Source organism: Silurus meridionalis, chromosome 19, assembly GCF_014805685.1.
Source record: "Silurus meridionalis isolate SWU-2019-XX chromosome 19, ASM1480568v1, whole genome shotgun sequence".
NCBI lineage: Eukaryota > Metazoa > Chordata > Actinopteri > Siluriformes > Siluridae > Silurus > Silurus meridionalis.
In genome coordinates this window covers 6,455,370-6,477,214 of record NC_060902.1, presented here as the reverse complement: position 1 = coordinate 6,477,214, position 21,845 = coordinate 6,455,370, and the positions used below count along the sequence as shown (strand labels likewise).

General features: G+C 38.6%; 1 protein-coding gene across 1 annotated transcript; it reads right to left on the bottom strand.

Moving 5' to 3' along the window:
* Positions 1 to 32: 32 nt before the first annotated feature.
* On the bottom strand, positions 33 to 20,739 carry ccdc71 (coiled-coil domain containing 71). Its single transcript, XM_046875408.1, has 2 exons — positions 20,622 to 20,739; positions 33 to 3,059 (listed from the first exon to the last, which is right to left on the bottom strand). Exon 2 carries the CDS (start codon positions 3,025 to 3,027, stop codon positions 1,975 to 1,977), a length of 1,053 nt encoding a protein of 350 aa, XP_046731364.1. The 5' UTR covers positions 3,028 to 3,059; positions 20,622 to 20,739; the 3' UTR covers positions 33 to 1,974.
* Positions 20,740 to 21,845: the final 1,106 nt, after the last annotated feature.

The following is a 21,845-nucleotide window of genomic DNA, read 5'->3' as shown; positions in this document are numbered from 1 at the left end:
TCAAAAACACGTGATAAAGAAATGAACACAGGTCATTTTTTAAATACTTTAATTCACAACTTCTGAATAGTAACTAAAGATACAACACTGACATTTTACAGTTCAAGGTCACAGATTCAACTGAATAAAAAAGATTAATCAGTAATAAAGGATGAATTTGTTCTTGATGCCTCAGCACTGGTTTCTGTTGCAGACTGAAATAGCCTTAAAAAAAAGTTATGATTGTGGCTTCCGGTATGACTTTCTTCTCCCAACATATAAATTATTCCGATAACAAAGTGAACTGAATGCTCATTTTAAATGGTTTAACTGTGTACACGGGTTAAGTGTTCTGTAAAAACTGCAGGATTAAAGCGTTTACAGTGGAATTCTGAAAAAGATCATGAACATTTGCTGACATATACACTGCATTAATTTTGAAAAATACATCCATATCTAAGCTCAAGCTATGTATATAGAGAATCATCAGAGGGAAAAATATAAAAGATATATGTGTGTATATATATATATATATATATATATATATATATATATATATATATATATATATATATATATATATATATGACCTCAAAAGAAGCAATTTCGAAAGTATTTTTGGGGAAAAACCTGTCGAGTTTTGGGGAGTGTACCAGTGTTTTTTCTTTTCTTTTCAGAATGACCAATTTATTTGACCTTTCATCTGTTCTACTGACTGAAATTGGGGATCGGAATGATGTTGAATAATAGGGTTACAGAAACTTAAATCAGGCCATCACTGTCAGCAAATGTGAATGCTAATGGCTATGGCAACATTGTAATCATTGAGCACCAAAATACCAGTGTTGTCTCATATAAAAATGAAGTGAGCAGTACAGAATAAAATACAATCAAAACACAAAAAACGAAACATAAGGCCATTTCTTTTGCCCTGTGATAAAATTTTCAAATCATAGTGCTCCCAATCTATTAAATGGTACAGGGGGGTATAAGGATGGTCTAATTATAACACTAAGTCTTGGTTGATTATTCATAGTCACTTCTCTACCCTGCCCCCATCCCCCCCATCCCCCCAAGTCACAGCTGGGCTTGCTGCTTCTGGTGCATGCATGCAAGCAGGAAGAGAACTCATCTGTGTCTCAGAGGAAATCGTATCCCTGAGTTGCAGTAATTAACTTAAGATTCGAATTAGATGCAAGTTCTCAATAGATGAAACTGGCGTTGTTATAGGCACGCATCAAATAAATGAAGAAGTGGGGGAAAAAAGTGTAGTGCGGTTTTGGTTCTGTACTGCCAGATCACGTGAAGATTTAAATTTTTATGTGTTTGGATTATTCGCTGTCGAATTAAAGCGGGCCTGTTAAAGCGGGGAGAAGAAAAAGGTAAACAAAAAAGGATTCAATATTCAGCAAATCGCTCGTGTATTTGGTATTTGAGTCCCTGTTATTTGAAGCAGTTTTCAAAATAGAATGATGCTGGACCAGTCCTCACTGTGCCAACCAGGTCTGTAGCATAACCCCACCCCCATGTACCATTAAAACTTCAACATTATGAAGTCTATGCCTACAGATTTATGCTTTGGACAATTAAAAACATAACCAAGGCATGAAATAAAAACAATCACAAACTGAAATAAATTTCAATAAAGTATCATCTCTTACATTGACACTAAATTTCAAAGTTCTCAGGTAGCCGGTTCCAAGAATGAGGGGACATAAAGGAACACTGCATAGTGACACAATGTGGTTATTTCTTTTAGCTTAGTTTATCAAAATCAAGGCAAAATTTGAATGAATAAAAGAAACACTCATGTCATGGAAAATCAAAGTAATTTCCCTCTTTGGATCACCAAAGTTGGTCATACATGTGAAAAATGCATAATTTGTAATAAGACGTCCAACTCTGATGGAAATAATCGTGTTTTGATCCGATCAACGTCCCAGTATAAGAAAGTCTAATAGTATATGGATATAAAAGTCACTTTTGATCTCAAGTCTATACAGAATGTACAAGTGGATGAATCTGTATCACGGGTGACAAATTGACTCGCAAGATTTTCTGAGCTTCTTTCCTCACCTCCTCGTCAGTGACGGACTCGTCCACTTTGATGACTTTCCACTGAAGACTATTTCCGTTCAGTTTCGACATGTCTTGGTGATTTGTGACTAGCGCTGGCTGAGACCAACCCCGACCTTGGCAGTTCAGCCTTCTCATTGAGTCACTGTCCTCACAGTTCAAACCATTGCTCATCACACCAGAATTACCTATTATCGGGACCTTTTTACCCCCCTTCAGACTAATACCATTCTGACAAACAATTGGGGCAGAATCTCCAATAAGGGCATCGTCCACTTTAATTGGACAGGACAAAACTCTCTTATTGTCCAAAGCTACAACACTTGATGATTGAGTGATGTTTTCTGAAGGAGAATATGGTATCCCAGATAGTGTAGGGGGGCAATGGGCACTGGGATTGATCATGCTTTGTGAGTCCGCACCAAAGTGAATTTGCAGCCTTGCAGTGTGCCCCCCAGTAACACCCTTTATATTTGTTAATTTCAAGCACTGCTGCACTTGAACAGAACTTGAGATCGGCACTGATGGTTTCGGTGAAACAGTCTGCTTGAGAGTATCTACTGAGAGATTGGTCAGTAGAATCTTGGGCTGGTTTTGTAAGATGGCCTTGGTGGTTGTACTGAAAACTGAGGAGCTGGCATCCTTGTTCTTTATCGAAGTTTTTCGACCTCGTTTCTTACAAGGTTTTTGTATTCTCGGAATCTTACTACCAATCTCTGTTGTGAGACACTGTGTTGTGCAGGACCTGTATCCGTATACATCTTTGCTTCTTAGCACCAATGGTTTACGTCCTTCATCTTTTAACGCCTGAACAAAAGACACCATTTGCCTCTCGGTCTCAGAGAGGTCCTGGGAAATGGGATTGAAGACCTTCAGGGCCTCCTTCAGGGCAGTTTGGCCAGCTGCAGCAAATCTGGACCAGGAGAGAACAGCCCTCTCCACATTTGGTTCTTCACAATTCATGGTACCCATCCAAAGATGGGTTGCATAAAGGCTTCAGGTGTCTGTGAACATGAAAGATATGGGGTTAGGTTGAGCATGATCTAACAAACTTTAATTGAAATACATTTAAACAGTAGGAACAGGTGAGGAAACATGGGTTACATAACAGCTACCAGGCTGCATACAGTACAGCATTTGAGACGTATCCAGCCAGTCATATTAACTTTGAGAGAGAGAGAGAGAGAGAGGATGAAAGAGACAAAAATGCAGCTTGAACTTTAATAGATAAAAACTTGATTTTAATTGGATGGTGCAAGGGTCAGAAATACTTTAATTATAGCAGACCTACTTCAGATTTCTGAATTTCTGTAAATATTTTACAGAAGTGCCAGAAATAACTGTTGAATAAACAAAAACAGAACAAATTTTAATGTGGATTGATCTGGTATGATGAAGTTTGCAATCCTAGTTACCTACAACTTGGTCTTCAGTTAAATGGAAAAAAATTCACTCAGCAGACGAAGCTAGCCAAACACAGAAACAAAAAAGAAAAGAAACTGAAAATGTAAATGTGGAAAAAGCACACAAAAGGTCCTGAAACTCCACACAGATGGTAATCCAAGCTCAGGTACAGACCTTGAGCTTTGAGACTGCAAAGCGACCTGTTGCACCACCATGCCACTCTAAAATCTTTGTGGTCTCTCAACATGTTTAAATGTGAAGAAAAATAGTGAGCATTTTTTAAACTATTCAACAGAATGCTCTCGCACGTGGATTAAGTAAATGTTTTATTTTATTGTCTCATTTTATTGAGACTGAGCACAGCAACAAAACACAAGGTAGTTCTACTGCATTAGCAAGGTCTCGCCCAGGCACAGATTTTAAACAAACTTGGGTTTCAACATGTGGTGTACAAGCTATTTTGGAAAACTAAAACTAACTTAGCTGCAGTGATCAACCAGGAAAATTAATTTAACAGAAGAAAGGCACATCATGCTTATATAGCTCATGCTTTATCATGTTTACAAACTGGCAGGACCCTGGTGCACCCATTTACTGTCTGGAGACGTCTAGCCAAAAGTGGTCTCTAGAATGTCAAAAAAAATGTAAAATGTAAAAAAAAAAAACAAGTTGCTTGCCAAAGGGCTGGACAATGATCAGTGTCTGTAAGGATCAGTGAAGCATGGTGGAGGTTTCTTGCAGTTCTGGGGCTGCATTTCTGCAAACAGAGTTGGAGATTTGGTCAGGATTAAAAGTGTCCTCTGTGCTGAGAAACACAGGGAGGTAGTTAACAATCATGCAATAACATCCGGAAGGTGTCTGCTTGGCCCCAAATTTATTCTGCAGCAGGACAATGACCCCAAACATACAACGTGATTAAGAACCATCTTCAGTGTAGAGATGACCAAGGAGTCCTGGGAGTGCTAGTAAAGTCCACTACAAAGCCCTGATCTTAACATCGACTCTTTCTGAAATTACATTGAGACAAAAAAATTTGAGGCGGCCAACATCCAGATCTCCTTAGTTCCTTCTAAAACTGTGTGCAAGTGTACCTAGAAGAACTGATGGCATTTTGCAGAGAAAGGGTGATCATACCAAATACAAGTATATATATTCACAGTTTTAGCCCTTCTGGTTTCCCTGTTTGGATGCAATATATGCATGTGTTAGTCGGTGTTGGGCAGTAAGATCTAGTTCCTGAGTTCCTGGCCGCAGACTCAAATTGCCTGAGGAAATAGGCGCCTCCTCTTTCTCTCTAACTTGACTTTTGAGAAGCGGGAGTGCGTCCTTGACCACTATCTCTCCAGCCCTGACCCAGCACCACTTTAGATAAGGTCTGGGATTTCATGGCTTGATGCTGTTCCCAAATCAGGCTGTGATGTTTCCCCATCAGGATGTTTCCCCATCTGCTGTTTGAGGTCTTAAGTGATCCAAAACAAAAAAGGTCAGAATTTACATTGGCTGTATTAAATTCACTTCAGGTGTCACACAATCATCTTTCCAATTCACACTGAATGTGCTTGCATGCACTAATGCTCAAGTGTACATTCCTGTCAATTAAGCATAAAGGATATCAAGGAAAAAACAACAGAATGTGTTTTTTTCCTAGATAAAAAGTATCCTGATCTGAATTTAAACCAATAAACAAAATAAAGGAGCCCCTTTCAGACCCATTTTCTAAAGCATGAACTCTGCCTAGTCTATAATTCAGGAGGTCCTTGACATAGTACAGTACTAACAAAACTCCAGGAATGCCCTGAAAATCTTGCATAATTAATTTGACATTCATTTTACAGTAAGCCCAGCAACTCTTTAGAGAAAAAGGATTAAGAGCAAGGATAAGGACTGACACCTACTGTTCTTATATAAATCATCTCATGTAGTCTCCTGTACTTAAGTCTAATATTTTGTAAAAACTCTTCTAAAATCTACTATTCCAGTTTGCCCCTAGTCCATATTTCAAATCAAAGAAAGTAACAACCTTGTCCATCTCTGGAAAACTTTAATCTATTCAAGCATTCTTGCTGCTATGAAGGTTTGTAATCAACATACTAAGCTTTATTGTTCATTAAAAAAACAAATTAAATAAAAAATAAAACACACACACACACACACACACACACACACACACACACACACACACACACACACACATCTGGGACTGCCTCCTGAAGGGAGCGCATATACAGGTGCATCTTAATAAATTAGAATATTAAAAAGTTGATTTATTTTAGTAATTCAATACAAAAAGTGAAACTTGTATATTATATAGATTCATCACACACAGACTGATACATTTCAAGTGTTTATTTCTTTTAATATTGATGATTATGGCTTACAGCCAATGAAAAATCTCAGACAATTTAAATATTACTTGAGACCAGTAAAAAATGTATTAATTACAAAAATTTTTTTTATATTTTTAACACAAAAATATTGGACTAATAAAAAGATAAAAACGCACAAAACTCAATACTCAGTCGGGGCTCCCTTTGCAAGAATTATTGCAGCAATTCGGCGTTGCATGGAGGTGATCAGTCTGTGGCACTGCTGAGGTGGTGTGGAAGCCCAGGTTGCTCTGATGCCCTTCAGCTTATTTGCATTTTTTGGTTTCTTGTTTCTCATTTTCCTCTTGACAATAACTCATAGATTCTCTATGGGGTTCAGGTATGGAGAGTTTGCTGGTCAAACACACCAACACCATGCTCATTTAACCATCTTTTGGTGCTTTTGGCTGTGTGGGCAGGTGCCAAATCCTGCTGGAAAATGAAATCAGCATCTCCATAAAGCTGGTCAGCAGAGGGAAGCACATGAAGTGCTCTAAAACTTCATGCTCGACGGATGTGCTGACTTTGGATTTAAAACAGTGTGCACCAACACCAGCAGATGACACGACTCCCCAAACCACCACTGACTGCAAACTTTACACTGGACCTCAAGCAACTTGGATTCTGTGCCTCTCCAGTCTTCTTCCATACTTTGGGACCTTGATTTCCAAATCAAATGCAAAATTGTATTTCTTTTCATCTGAAAAGACAACTTTGGACCACTGAGCAACAGTATAGTCCTTTTTGTCCTTTGCCCAGTTAAGACACCAGACGTTGTCTCTGGATCAGGAGTGGCTTGACACAAGGAATGAGTCAGTTGTAGCCCATGGATACGTCTGTGTGTGGTTGCTCTTGAAGCACTGACTCCAGCTGCAGTCCACTCTTTGTGAATCTCCACAAAATTCTTGAATGGGCTTCGTTTCACCTTTTTCTACCACAATTTTCCTTCCATTCAACTTTCCATTAATGTGCTTGGATACAGCACTCTGTGAACAGCAGCTTCTTTAGCGGTGACCTTGTGTGTCTTACCCTCCATGTGCAGGGTGTCAATGATCGTCTCCTGGACAACTGTCAAGTCAGCGGTCTTCCCCCATGATTGTGTAGCCTGAACCAGACTGTGACACCATTTAAAGGTTCAGGAAAGCTTTGTAGGTGTTTGGATTTGATGAGCTGATTAGAGTGAGACACCACGAGTCTCCAATATTCAACAGTTTGAGATACTGAATTTTGGGTTTCCATAATCATAATCATTCAAATTAAAAGTAATAAACACTTGAAATATATCAGTCTGTGTGTGATGAATCTATATAATATACAAGTTTCACTTTTTGTATTGAATTACTAAAATAAATTAAATATTTAATTATATTCTAATTTATTGAGATGCACCTGTACATAAGGTTACATAGTTCCTTACACTAATCCACTCATCATTCCCCAATATCCTAAATAAAAATCAACACCCCCAAAGCTTGCTTCACAGCCTCTTCAACCTTGTGCAAGCTTGGTCTAATGTGCAAGCCCTTTAAACTCTCTGGCAACCCTCAAATGTCTTCTGGTGTCCGTAAGGAAAGTAAAACTTTGCTTCGTCTAATAAAAAGGTTGTCCACGTTGCCTCAGTACATGTACACATTTAGATGTGCTTTGGCCCAGAAAGGATGGTGAGGATTCTGGATGTTCACATATGCTGCCTTCTTTGCATTATAAAGATTTAACCTAGATTTGTGGATGCCACAGCAGAGAGACTCTAAGATACACTATTTATACCTAATCATCTTACTGACCTGTTGTCAATTAACCTTTATTGGTTGCAAATTGTTTCTCCAACTGTTTCATTTTATTTGTGAGATTTGAAAAAGTTGATTTGATGTACATTTTAACAGTGACACAACTTTTTTGGAATTTGGACTATACAATTATAAGAGAGTTTGATAATGACAACACATGACAATGAAAGTGGCCTGAGCAAAAGTCTAACAACATTTCGCTACATGGGTTCATATCATCATCTCTAAATAATGCCTCTCCATCAGTCATTCCCAACATGAGCACTATAATCTGACAGTATGACAACAGAGACGGTATGAGGTACCCCACTAAGCAACTACCCCACCATCTCAGTGAAAGCTGCACACTCCACAATACTGAATGCTAAAAAAGACACTTTCATCCAAGTTTTATTTGTAAAGGCCCTCACAGACTGGCACTGGAGAGAATCCCATCGCCCTTAGGGAGATACCCAATGAAATTCTACCAGACAAAAGCAACGAAAATCTTTCTACAGACGCCCATAGATTTTTTGCCAAACCAACAAACATTTTTGCAAACAAATTAACATGTGAAAAAGAAAACTACATTGCACTACTATTAATTCTCAGATTTTGAGAAAACTTTACAATGCTATCTTGACCATGAAGGAAAATAGAAACAGTAAATGTAATTACATTTTCCAAGAAAGCATGATGTTTGAAAGTGTGCATGAAAATAACATCTGGGAGCTGGTAAAAGTAACTACTAGGGAAGTCAATTTCGACAAATTCTGATGATTGATCGTCGTTTAAATTACCGATCAATTAATCGATTAATTGTTAACCTTCATACTGCAAGATGCGTCTACAGTAGTTATCGCATGAATTGTTGTGCAATGACACTAAAAACGCAAGCGTCCTCCCACAAAGGAAAGGGTTTTTACTGTAAATAAAAGGCTAGTAGGATTATAAAATGAATCGATTGATCATTTCATATAATTATTTAATTCAAATACAATGACTAATATAACGCAGTCTCAGATGCACTCTGGCATATGAGCTGAGCGAAGCGGTAATATTTCCTTAAGAGCGCAGAGCGCCTTTCTGAAGATTCCACTCCGCTCGCTCAACCCAGTTCATAATCCAAGCGTTCTAAGTGCATTTTATCTTGTGTGTGCTTTTCACATGCTTTATAATCCATGTGTATTTTGTAAAGAGCCTATTTTGAATATTCTATTGAACAACAACGGCAGCCATTTTCACGGAAATAAAGTGAATGAAAATCAAATACACTTTTTCAGTTTTTGCATTTTAGGAATGTTTGCTAAGGATAGATTAATATATTTAATATATTTTAATTAATACAATTAATACAATTAAGAAGAATAAAAAAAATTAGTTTGGAAACATAATAATTGCTATTTATCAGCATGCATAATTTTAGACAATTATAAAAGAATTTTGGTACAAACAGTAAACAATTAGGCCTACTAGAAAAACTTTATGTCGGAGCTGGAACTGGTTTACGGCGAGCGTCAGCGGAATATTAACGGAGCGCTTGCTCGGGCGGTTAGCAACTGAGTGGAGCGCACTTCCATAGAGCGGAAATCGTAGCGAGCGTGCGTCCATGTCAGCAAGTTTTTGTTACGATGACGCTTATAGGCAACATGTCATTTGCAATCATTTTGCACAGTCGTTCAGTTATTTCTTCTGCCTTCTGAGTTCCTACCTTTTTCCCAGCTAAAATGGAGGTTATTGTTGGCTGTGTCGAATCAAATCCTGTCCCGGAATCCTGTCCTGTTTATTTGAAATAAAATGATCCCAAACAAAACTCTTGCGTGCTCGCTTCATTTTCCTTCACAACTGCTGAACTTTACATGTTTTGGCATAAGCCGCGTGCGTCGTCCTCTTTTGGCGGTTGGCAAACCAGCTAGCTGCCTACGTCTCAAACTATGCACGTTAATGGTGATCATGCTTAATCGACCGTCGATAAGGTTTATCGATTAAAATATTTATCGACAATTAATCGATCGTCGATTAATCGTTGACATCCCTAGTAACTACAGTTAGCCATTTTTAGAAAAGCAGTAAGTTAAAGGGGCATCCTTGGAAAACCCAGTAATTCATGTACTGTCATATGCTTCTGTTTGTGTTTTAGAAAAATGCATGATTTTGCATCATAAATGTTTGTTCACTGCAATATATTACATGTGCCCCCCACTTTACCAGCGGATTCTGCCCAGTGTTCCTGCTGAAAAGTATGACATTCATATTCATCCAGTTCGTAATAAGAGCCGGATTGACTGGTTTGTTGAAGAATACTGCACTTTACAATCCAAAACTAGAGCAAAAACCTAGCAACATTGCAGGGATCATCAAAGGCAAGGTAATACATTATTATTTTAGCCACTTGTTTAGGCAAAGCCTTTTTCCTGGCCTCTCCAAATACTGTAGGAACAGATGGTGTCGGCAAGTTTGTTTGGCCCCATTTAAGTTTTGTTATTTTGCTGCACTTTGTTGTGCTTTAAGGTGATGCATCAAACCTTCAAAAAAGTGTCCCGGACATCTCAGATCACTTACATTGTAGTTCTCTTGAAGCCTATGGAGGTTGGTGTAATATCACTGGCTGATATTTTCAGGTTTTTCTCAATAACCTCACTGTTGTTTTCTTTCGTAGACCTATTTGTTGTCAATTCTATTCCAAATTGGGCTATGCCCAATGTTTTTGCAAATGATATGACTCTTTTCACCACTTCAATATTGCTTGCTTGTCCACAAGAGGCAGATTTCTGTTCTTTATGTTCGTTTATCACCTACTTCAAGCAAAAGGTGCAGGCTATTTGTTGGTACCATGAACAGTGCAGACTACAGCAAGGGGTAGAGCTCTCATACAAAGCCCCCCTGTTACGGAAAACCTTACCATTAGTATTTGGGACTCAGGCACAGTCTCAATGTTTAAGTCCTAGCCTGATTAATACTTGTGCCCTACCTCTGAATGTTGTTCTTTTAAATTGGAGACCACTAGGTGCAGCTGAGGATGGTTCCACATGAACAGCCTAAAGATCCACGAGGTTACTGTGGAAGGTGAAACACCAGAACTATAAAGATAGATCTGGACAGTAATCAATATAAACAGCTAAACTAATAAACTGATACAATGGTTTAGAGTTGCAACTACCATAAAGAGTTTTGCATTCATGCGTCCTTCAGTGAACAGTTTATAACCTAAAAAACGATGGAATTACAAGGAATGGATACTCAAGATCACCCAGATAAGGATGGGGTCCCTTCCGAGTCTGGTTCCTCTCAAGTTTTCTTCCTCACACTATCTCAGGGTGTTTTTCTTAACCACTATGGGCACTGGTTTGGTCATTAGGGATACATTTGTAGGGACTAATTTTTGATACTGACCATTATATCTTTTTATCCATTTAATTTTGTAAAGCTTCTTTGAGAAAAATTTCATTGTTCAATCCATTGTTAAAAGCGTTATACAAATACAATGCAATTTGATCTATAGCACGTGTAAAAAAATACAATTCAATCCTTTGTTTCTATTTATAACTCTAATCTCACCTCCTCAGGTAAAGATTCTTGGTGTCGTCCTTGATAGTACATGGTCTTTTGAAAAGCACATGACCAGTATTACTCTGTCTGCATAGTTCTGTCTTCGGGAACATCAGCCGTCTCCGTCCGTTCCTCACATCCAGTTCCACAGCTATTCTTGTACATGCTCTAGTTACCTCGCGCATTGATTATTGTAACTCTGCTGTTTGGGTCACCTCACAAATTCCTTCATAAACTTTAATTGGTCCAAAACTCAGCTGCCCGTATAATTACTAGAACCTCCACCATCAAGCATATCTCCACTGTTCTTGATCATCTACACTGGCTTCCTGTCAAATATCAAATAGAGTACAAGATTCTGATTCTCACTTTCAAAGCACCCTCATTCAAGTCTGAGTTGCTTCATACCTACACCTCAAAGCGCACTCTCAGGCCTTCCTTACGTTTCCCTCACTGTACCGTCTTTCCGTTTAGTCACTATGGAGGTTAGGACAATCAGCTGGGCTGCTCCTCGTCTCTCGAATTTCCTTCCACAATCAATACGTGACCACTTTTAAATCATTCTTCAATCTCCCCCCATACTGCCAATCGTAGATACATGAGAATATGCCAGGTCGATATGAAATACTGAAATTAAACCAAGACGGGAACTGTGCTGTAGGTCTGTCTTCCAATGTGCTAGAAATTTGCGAAAATTAAAAATGCCAGTCGAACCAGTTTTACTGGTTTCATGCTAAACAGTTCTCCATTGCAGATATCATAATTTTGAGAAGTAGGCCAATAGATACAGCTAGATTTTTCTTTTCCTGAATATACAAAACAGTATAGCATCCACTCTTGTTTTAGAGGCACCCACCTTCATGATGAAGGCTTTATATAGGTCATGGGGTTTCAAGATGGGTGAAGTGGTAAAGGCTTCTTTAAGATGATATAACGTTAATGGACTGGCAATGGTTGGACAATGAAGTTGGACAAGCTTAGCAAACTTTGTTGTCTGTGGTGGGAAGTAAAACTCTTTGATGACTATAACCTTCGTCCATGAATACCACATCAGCACTGATAATGAAGCCCAGAAATGATAAGTCACCTGTCTTGACATTGTGTAAATGGGTTTTGAAGATCAGTAAGGCATTTTAGTTTTTAGATGGATGAGGTTGTTAACACTGCTAGTGGATCTTGTGAATATGTTTCCTTTTATGTGTTGTTCCAGGGCAGAAGGAAATTGGAAGAAATTCTATTAGTAAAACCAATACAGAGTCTGTGACCTCCTTTTTCCTCCACAGAGATGATTCCAGCTGAAGCTGCTAGAGTAGAAAGTCAGATCTTCCCCTCTGCAAGGATTTTTTAATATGCTCCTTTATAGCTTGGTTTTTGTGGTTGAAAGGAAGTTTCTGAGAGACATGGTTCGAAGGTATTAGGTCAACAGCACAGGCAAAAAGATAAAGGCGGAGGGAAGACCATTTATTCCGACCTTGCTGAACACCAATACATTAATGATATTTCTTATTAGATTTCCAGAAGAAGTCAGAAATGGGGGTCAAGGTATGGCAGTCAAGAACTGAAGGTATTTGAAAGCAGGTGTTTTGGCACTGTGTTGACCATCTCTTTCTTTGGTGGTGTATCTTCATCCAGAGGAAGCTGATGACTATGGGGTACTTAGAAATGGCAGCCATTAGAAATTAGGCAAGGGGCACCTCTGAGGCTGGAACAATGAGCTACATAGCCCTCTGCAATATATGCTACATCCAAGGCTGGATGGCAAGGCAGGTGGCAGTAGTCTCTATTCGGCATCCAAACAGGGAACCCATTTATATATAAAGCAATCATTGTTTACACCTGAGGTGAGCATTACTAACGAATATAGATAGTTTCGATCGTTTCTGCTAAGTTGCAAATGGCACTAGCATTGTTGGCCCTTGGTCATATGAGGTGACAAGTGGCAAGAACGACAAGTGTCTTCGCGGTTTGTCTTTGCTCTGTTTCCATTAATTTATCATTCACTAAGCTGAAGTTCTTGTGGACAAGCTCCGCTGGAAAACAGCTGATGCCATATTACAAGAGCCAACGGTGCAAAACACACCAAAAGAAATAAAGCCGACTGACTCTCATTGCCTGACGACTGACCGCCGTTTTGGTGTGTCATGGGCATAAGATAAGCAAGTTTCTGTTGGAGTTGACTCACTAGATAGGTGGTGGCGGTGGTGGTGAACATAGCGAGGGATGTGAAAGCAATTATAAAACTCCATGCTAAGCATCACCCCAGCCCTTAAAGTGAAGGTTGTAAAGAATGATTATTTCAGTTTCTTCTTAATGGCAACTTGGACCATTTTGGCCATTATATAAGCAACTATCTTGCCACATATATGAAACATAGCAGTTTCTAGTGAGTAGCCTATTTAAATGTTAATTATTTAACTGTTAAAAATAAGAAAACCAGATAATTTGACAGATAATGTTTGTGTTTTTAAGCCTAGTGTGTACCTCAAAAGGCGAACCACTAGTAACACTTCAAAAAATCTTTTATAGAACATCACAATTACGTGAACCAAAATTATGGGAAGAGAAGAATATGGAGAAGAAAAGAAACATCTCATGATCCAAAGCATACCACATTATCTGTCAAACATAACAGCAGTGTTAGGCATTGGCATGCATGGCTGCCAATGAAACTAGGTCAATGATGTTTACTGATGATGCAAATGTTGATAATAGTGGCATGGTGAATTCTGAAGCGTACAGAGCAATACTTTCTGCATAAATTTAGTCGAATGTTATTAAACGAAAAGAACGTTAAAGTACAGAGAAAATGATCCAACGCATAATGCAGAGCAATCCAAAAATATTTTGAGACTTTTTAATAGCCAATTCAATCACATGACTTCAATTCAATTGCGCGTACATTTTACTCACTAAACACAAAACTAAAGGCATATAAAAACTAGGGCTGCAACAACCAATCAATAAAATTGATCATCAATAACGGCATTCGTTGTCAACGAATTAGTTGGGCTGCTGAAGTTAAGGGTTTGCGTTACGGCAAGATAACAGACCCGCTTGCAAAATGGTGGCGAGTACAGGGTCAACCGGCAGCAGGAAAAGAAAACACACTGGTGTCACGGATGAAAATGAAGCAGCAGGTTTTCACCGTAAGTAAAAATGGTATAATCCTCAACATGTGAAAATGGTGCAGTTTAACGAAGTGCTATTGTGTAAACTGTTTGTTTGCAACTTTAGGACAGTCGCACTGGATCTGTTCTGTCATGACTCGCAAGGGCTTCAGGTTGCGCAATTAACTTGCTCACAACATGGTGATGGATTCAATTAAACCAGTGCGAACAAACACTAGATCTGAAAGCAGCAAATAACAGCAGCAGTAAACCATTACATTTTTAGTCACTGTTGTGGTTTTCAGCAAACGCTTTCACATTTGTACACTAATGCATTCCCCATTTGTACCCCCCCATTTTTTTTTTTTAATCAAGCCTGTTAAGCTTTCTGTGTTTCTCCGTTCTATTCTCTCTTTATTTGGGTAATACAGATGTCTATGTAAGCATGTGTATGTGTGTTTTATATTTACTTTTCGAATTATATGATCTACTTTACTGTTCTACTTATTTGAGCATATTTTAAAAAGCTAAAGAATCCATGGCACTAGAGTTACCCGCTAGCCCCTTACTGGTTAGCGGTTAACACTAATGCTACATTCTTTAGCGGTTTCATGTAAGCGCAAAACAAATGGTATTTCCGGTACGGAGTGAGTAGCCACAGTGACACTGCGCTAACTCTAGTTTGTTTTTTATACCCCGCCGCTGGTGCATATGTTTTCAAGTTTTATAATAATTTTTTTAAAAGCACTCGAGGTCCAAGGCGGAGACTAAACAAACTTGCGCTTCGCCACTTGATACATCCCTGAGGAAATTCAGATTTTCTGCACCTAAAAAGGATTGTATTCGGTACACGTGTACTAGACAATTTCGGTACGAATACATGTGCTGTTACACCCCAAGTATAGACCACTGCTTAATATCATTTAGCGGACACCAAGTTCAAATTATCTACATATTTGGGACACTGGAAAATAAAAACTAAATAAAAAATAGTCAATAAAACGAGAATGCAATAATTGCTAACAAACATTTTATTTAAAATAGAACATAGAAAATATATGTTTAAACTGAGAAAATGTCTATTTTAATTGTAAAAAAATATTTACCGTGTTTTCCGGACTATAAGCCGCTACTTTTTCCCACGCTTTGAACCCCGTGTCTTAAACAATGAAGCGGCCAATTTATGGATTTTTCCTGATTTTTTTCCGGTTTCACAAATTTTAAGCCTAAAAACTGAGCCCCATATCATTAGATTAATGAAATTGCCGAACGGGTTTAGGTGAACCAATGAAACTCTTTATATTAAATCAGATGCGCTCTCATTGAATCGGGCCGCACCACATCATAAATATGGATGATGTTCCTCTGACGTTTGACCTGCCGCTCACTCGGACTGTCTACAGGAAATGAGAATCATTCGTCACGCTGAAAACAACCGGGCATGAAAAAAACACACTTCACCTGTGTTCTGAGCTGCACTGCATCGGGAGAAAAGCTTCACCGATGGTGATTTTTAAACGCACGACGATGCCAAAAGATAAACTCTCGAGAGAAATACAGTGCCCTCCACAATTATTGGCACCCCTGTTTAAGATGTGGTCGTGGACTTCTAAAAATTCTCCTTTTTTTTAAAACAACATAGAACCCAAATGCAAAAAAAGAGAAAAATCCAACCTTTCATTTAAGTACATAACTTTGGTGGTAAAAAAAAAAAAAATCATACATTTAGAAAAAAAAAAAACTTGAAATCATGTGTCCCACAATTATTGGCACCCCTAACAATTCCTCTGAAAAATTTAATTTTTTTTTTTTTTTTATATATTTTTCTGTAGTTGCTAAGGTTGGTCAGGGTATCTAGGGACTTTTAATTAGTAATTCATGATTTCCTGTTTCCTGGGGTATAAATATGACGTGACACAGAGGCCTAATTCTCTTACCCATTTGTCAACATGGCAAAGACAAGAGAACACACCATTCAAGTAAGGCAGATGTGTCGACCTTCATAAGTCAGGCAATGGCTACAAGAAAATAGCCACTCGCCTTAACTTGCCGGTATCTACAGTCAGAGGAATCATTAAGAAGTTTAAAACAACTGGAACAGTGACAAACAAGGCTGGAAGAGGTCCCAAGTTTATCTTGCCACAACGCACAGTGAGGAGGATGGTAAGAGAAGTAAAAAATTTCCCAAGCTCACCGTCACAGAATTGCATCAAAGAGTGGCATCTTGGGGTCACAGAGTCTCCAAAACAACCATCAGACGCCTCTACATGCCAACAAGCTGTTTGGGAGGCATGCAAGGAAAAAGCCTTTTCTCACTAACACTCACAAACGTAAACGCCTGGAGTTTGCTAAGCGGTACTGGGACTTCAACTGGGATCGTGTGCTTTGGTCAGATGAGACTAAGATTGAGCTTTTGGCAACAAACACTCTAAGTGGGTCTGGCGAAACAAAAGATGAGTATGCCGAAAAGCACCTCATGCCCACCGTGAAGTATGGTGGAGGATCTGTGATGCTGTGGGCCTGTTTCTCTTCCAAAGGCCCTGGGAACCTTGTTAGGGTGCATGGCATTATGAACGCTTTGAAGTACCAGGATATTTTAAATAAAAACCTGATGGCCTCTGCCAGAAAGCTGAAGATGGGTCGTCATTGGGTCTTTCAGCAGGATAATGATCCAAAACATGTGGCAAAATCTACACAAAAGTGGTTCAGCAGTCACAAACTCAAGGTCCTCCCATGGCCATCTCAGTCCCCAGACCTCAACCCATTTGAAAACCTGTGGGGCGAGCTAAAGAGAAGAGTGCATAAGAGAGGACCCAGGACACTGGATGATCTAGAAAGATTGTGCAAAGAAGAATGGTCAAAAATCCCTCTCTCTGTGTTCTCCAATCTTGTGAAATGTTATAGGAGGAGATTAAGTGCTGTCTTGTTGGCAAAAGGAGGTTGTACAAAGTATTAACATCAGGGGTGCCAATAATTGTGGCACACATGATTTCAAGTTTTTTTTTCTTTCTAAATGTGTGATTTTTTTACCACCAAAGTAATGTACTTAAATAAAAGGTTGGATTTTTCTCTTTTTTTGCATTTGGGTTCTATGTTGTTTTAAATTTTTGAAGTCCACGACCACATCTTAAACAGGGGTGCCAATAATTGTGGAGGGCACTGTAGTTGTGAAAGGAAGGAGGAAGACAGTGAACAATGACTTTCTTGGTAGGCTACTGTTTAGATACAAGCCGTGTAACAGACACTGTCTTTAGTTAAAACCTGTGTAAAGTTCATTAGTTTCAGTGTAGACACCTGCAGCTTATAGACAGGTGCAGCGTATTCATGTTCAAAATAAAAATCTTTGTAAAATTCAGTGGGTGTGGCTTATATTTGGGGCGCTTAATAGTCCGTAAATTACGGTAATTTAGAATTTAATAACAGATGCCACTGCATTTAAAACAGTAATGATTTTGTAATGGAAATCACTGCATGGGATAATTAACACTGGTTATTGTCAAATCATTGTCTGTGAACCCAATTTGCCATGTCATACACAAAGGGATGTTAAATCTCCACCCTGCAAAAAAGTGCGTAAACATGATCTACAAACACTGCCTCCTCTTTGGGCTAAAGCACATCTTAAATATACGGAGAAAGTGGAAAACTTATTGAGTGGTCAGACAAATCAAAATGTTTATTTCTTTTTGGAAACCATGGACACTATGTCCTGCAGAATACGGAGGAGAGGGACCATCTGGCTTGTTATCAGCGCTCAGTTCAAAAAGCAGCATTTCTGATGGTATGGGAGTGCATTGGTGCCTGTGGAATGGGCAGCTTGCACATTTCTAAAGGCTCCATCAATGCTAAAGGGTATATAGAGATTTAAGAGCAACAAATGCTTCCATCCAGAAAACGTCTTTTTCAGTGAAAGCCTTGCATATTTGAGCAGGACAACATAGCAAATTTTTAGGAAAAGATGGGGTAATTTTTAAATTTGATGGGTGCAACACATCTCTAAAATCTTTAATGGGGAAACAAAAGGGTTGTAAAGTAAGTGTTATTAAAAAGAATGTTTGAGGGGGAGTGTCTCTCAGAAGTAAAATAGGCACCGGTTCACCAACCTGCAAAAAACTTTCAGAATAATGTTATGCAACATCAAGTTGATCTGCAGTACATTATATTATCAAAGGATTACAGAAATCTTGAAAAATCGTTGTGCTTAAAGAACAGGCAAAAAAATGAATATTGGATGCCCATGATGTTCGAGTCCTCAGGCAGCACTGCATTAAAAACAGGCATAGTTCTGTAATGAATGTCACTGTATGGGCTTCCCGAAATCATATCAGTGAGTTTGCGGTATCATCTACAAATGCAGATTAAAGCTGTGTCATACTAAGAAGAAGCCATATGTGAACATGATCCAGCCATTCTACCATCTTCTTATGGCTAAAGCTCATTTAAAATAGACTGAGGCAAAATGGAAGACTGTTTTGTAGGCAGACGAATTAAAATTTGAAATTATTTTTTGAAACCATAGAGGCCACGTCCTCTGGACTAAAGAGGAGGAACTATCTGGCTTGTAATCAGCACTCGGTTCAAAAGCCTGCATCTCTGATAGTACAACGTTGTATTAGTGCCAATGGAATGGGCAGCTTTTATATCTTGAAAGGCATCATCAATGCTAAAAGATATATACAGGATTTTGTAACAAAAAATAGCTCTGTCCAGACGACATCTTTTCAATGGAAGGCCTTGCCTATTTCAGCAAGACAATGCAAAACCACATAATGCAACAACATGGCTTCATAGTAGTAGATTCTGGGTGCCTGTCTGCAGTCCAGACCTTTTACCATTTGACACATCATGAAACAAATAATATGACAAAGAAGACCCAGGACTGTTGAGCAGCTAAAATCCTGCATCAATGAGAATACAGTCCTCTCCCAAAACTCCAGCAAAGTGTCTACTCACTGTTTAGACACACATATACTGTTGTTAAAGAACGAAAGGCTGCTACATAATAGTACACGGTTCTTTCCCAACTTTTTTGATATGCGGACATCAAATTCAAAACGACATTATCTTTAAAATGGTATTTTTCCTCATAAAAACATTTGACATGGAAGACGCGTTTTACTGTTAATCAAATATCGGTTTATGATGTTTGCAAAACAATTACTCATTTTATTTACACTTCACACAGCGTTCCATCTTTTTCAGTTGTAGTTCATTACCGCTATTTGAAAGTGTTAGTTCGGTCGAATTACACTCCCATCTCTTTAAGCGATAGCCTTTAATAAGTGAAAAACATTTTCGCTTGTATCAAATCTGATTCCTAAATAAAACTCAACAGATCTGACAGTCGTTTATCGCCAGGCTGATAGGCTACTATTTCATGGATGTTTTACACGATTAAACGTAATCTATTAACGCCTGAAAAAGGTACGAGTTGCCGTCCAAACCTAATTAGCTAAATTTATTAACAAATGATGCTGTTGTATTTCTTACACGTCACTTGCGAATACTGTCAAAGGAAATAATTTACATCCGACTCCATCGACTCACCACGTGGTGGATTATTTTCCTAAACCCGCACACCCCCGCGGTGTTGGGGCTATTCCTTACTTACGAAATGAAAGAATGTAACAATTTTTAAAAATGCAGTAAAGCAGGGGTTAACCATATTAAAGCAGGATATTCAATTCTAGGGATGAACAGTAGGGGCAGCAAAACTCTTACCAACTACTTACTGCACCTTTAACTAATTTCCTGAAGGCACCCTTTAATTCTTTGTACATGGCCTTGTGTGTACACTGTGGTTTTCACCAAAGGATTGAAAATGTATATCAAGCTCATTATGTACGAATCCTGTAAACACCTACTTGGACAATAGTAGGATAACGCACGCACGCGACAAAATAACAGAGAGAAGTTGTCTAGTATTTTCTAGGTTTAGAACATCTAGGAGCTGCTTATAATTTCAGACAAAGCTCGAGATGGAGCACAATGCAATAGAGGATCAGGGAGAAAGAGCACCACGTTCGTCGTAAAACGGACGTCTAGACCTTTTCTTTTCTTTTTTTTTTTACTTCACGTACCGACTACTCGCTGCCCGATTTCGCCTCAACTCGTACGCAAAAATAGCGATTCCATTTCCCATCGGTAAAACTTGGAGGAAACTAGCTAACTGGCTAATGTAATGTAGCTAGCTAACGACCCGAAAAGCGAAATCTTTGTTGATCTGGCCGTTTATATCTAGCTTAAGAGCTTGTACTAGTGAGTGAACGAAGCTGCTTTTCTCATCTCCCGGCGTCGTTTCGCCACGACAACACGTCGTCCGTACAATACGGATTTTAGTAAACGGTGTTTAAAAAGTAACCAAGGAGCCTTACCTTCACAGAGCCCGATATACATCAAATTTCAAGTCAACGAAGGTTTTCAGACATGAAACAAAAATGGCTTCTCCCTTCCACCGATGGGAGGAGACTGTTGCAAATGGGCGGGGCCACACGGTGACGCAGGACACTCGGGGTAAAATAGCTAGCTAGCTAGAAAATCGTTTGAAACCCAAAGTGGATTCCCTTCATGAAAATATGCACTTAATAGTTTCTTATTATAGATGCCATTAATATTCACACCCTCAGGCAGATTTAAAGAAAAGCCGGGCATTATGATGAAGGTTGCGCACAAAATAATTTGGCTTAATTAGGATTAAAGTTGATAAAAACCTGTACTGTAGGTCTTAGTTATACATCACAAACATTTTTTATCGGTTGTTCTTAAATAATACGAAGATAGTAAAATACCGTTTTTCTCGTTTTCTTTCCACCTTTAAAACATTCAGTAGATTTACTGGATATGCAAAATGATTCATTTGTAAATTCATAAGTGCAACCTCGATACTCTCAGGGGTTACGTTCTATGACCCCTCGCGAGTAACAAAATATCGCGAGGTTTTGACTCTCTCCTTTTGATGGTTCCTTTTTCAAGGGAAATTGTACATGTACTGTACTATAAGTTTAACAAAAATTGTGAATTACTTGTCATTAATGTTTTATTTACTCCTTTAAATAAATAATACATTAATGAAATAGTTTTTCAAACATTTTAATGTAATTTATTAGTACAAACTCTGTTTTGAAATGTTACTCTTAGTCCGGTTCCAAAATAAAAGTCACAAACCATCGAGATTGCGAGTGTCAAGGTCACCGGTATCGAGGTTTCATTGTATATATACAGTGTCAAGGTCGTGGGTATTGAGGTTTCACTGTATATATTCACTTGATAGTTTGCGAGTTTTCATTTGGAACCAGATTAAAAGTAATTTGTGAAAAATCTGATAGTTCACAAGAAGCCTTGCGTTCACAATTTTTGTTGAGTTTACAGTACAGTACATGTACAAATCCCCTTCAAAAAGGAGAGAGTTGAAACCTTGCAATTTTTTGTTACTCGCAAGGGGTCATAGAACAGCGAGTATCGAGATTGCACTGTATATATGTTTATATATCCACTTTTCTGGGAAGATGTTCCATTAGATTTTGGAGTGTGCTTGTGGACATTTGTGTTCATATGTATATTTTATGGGCGGTCAGGGCCAGCAAAACATTTTCTGCTGG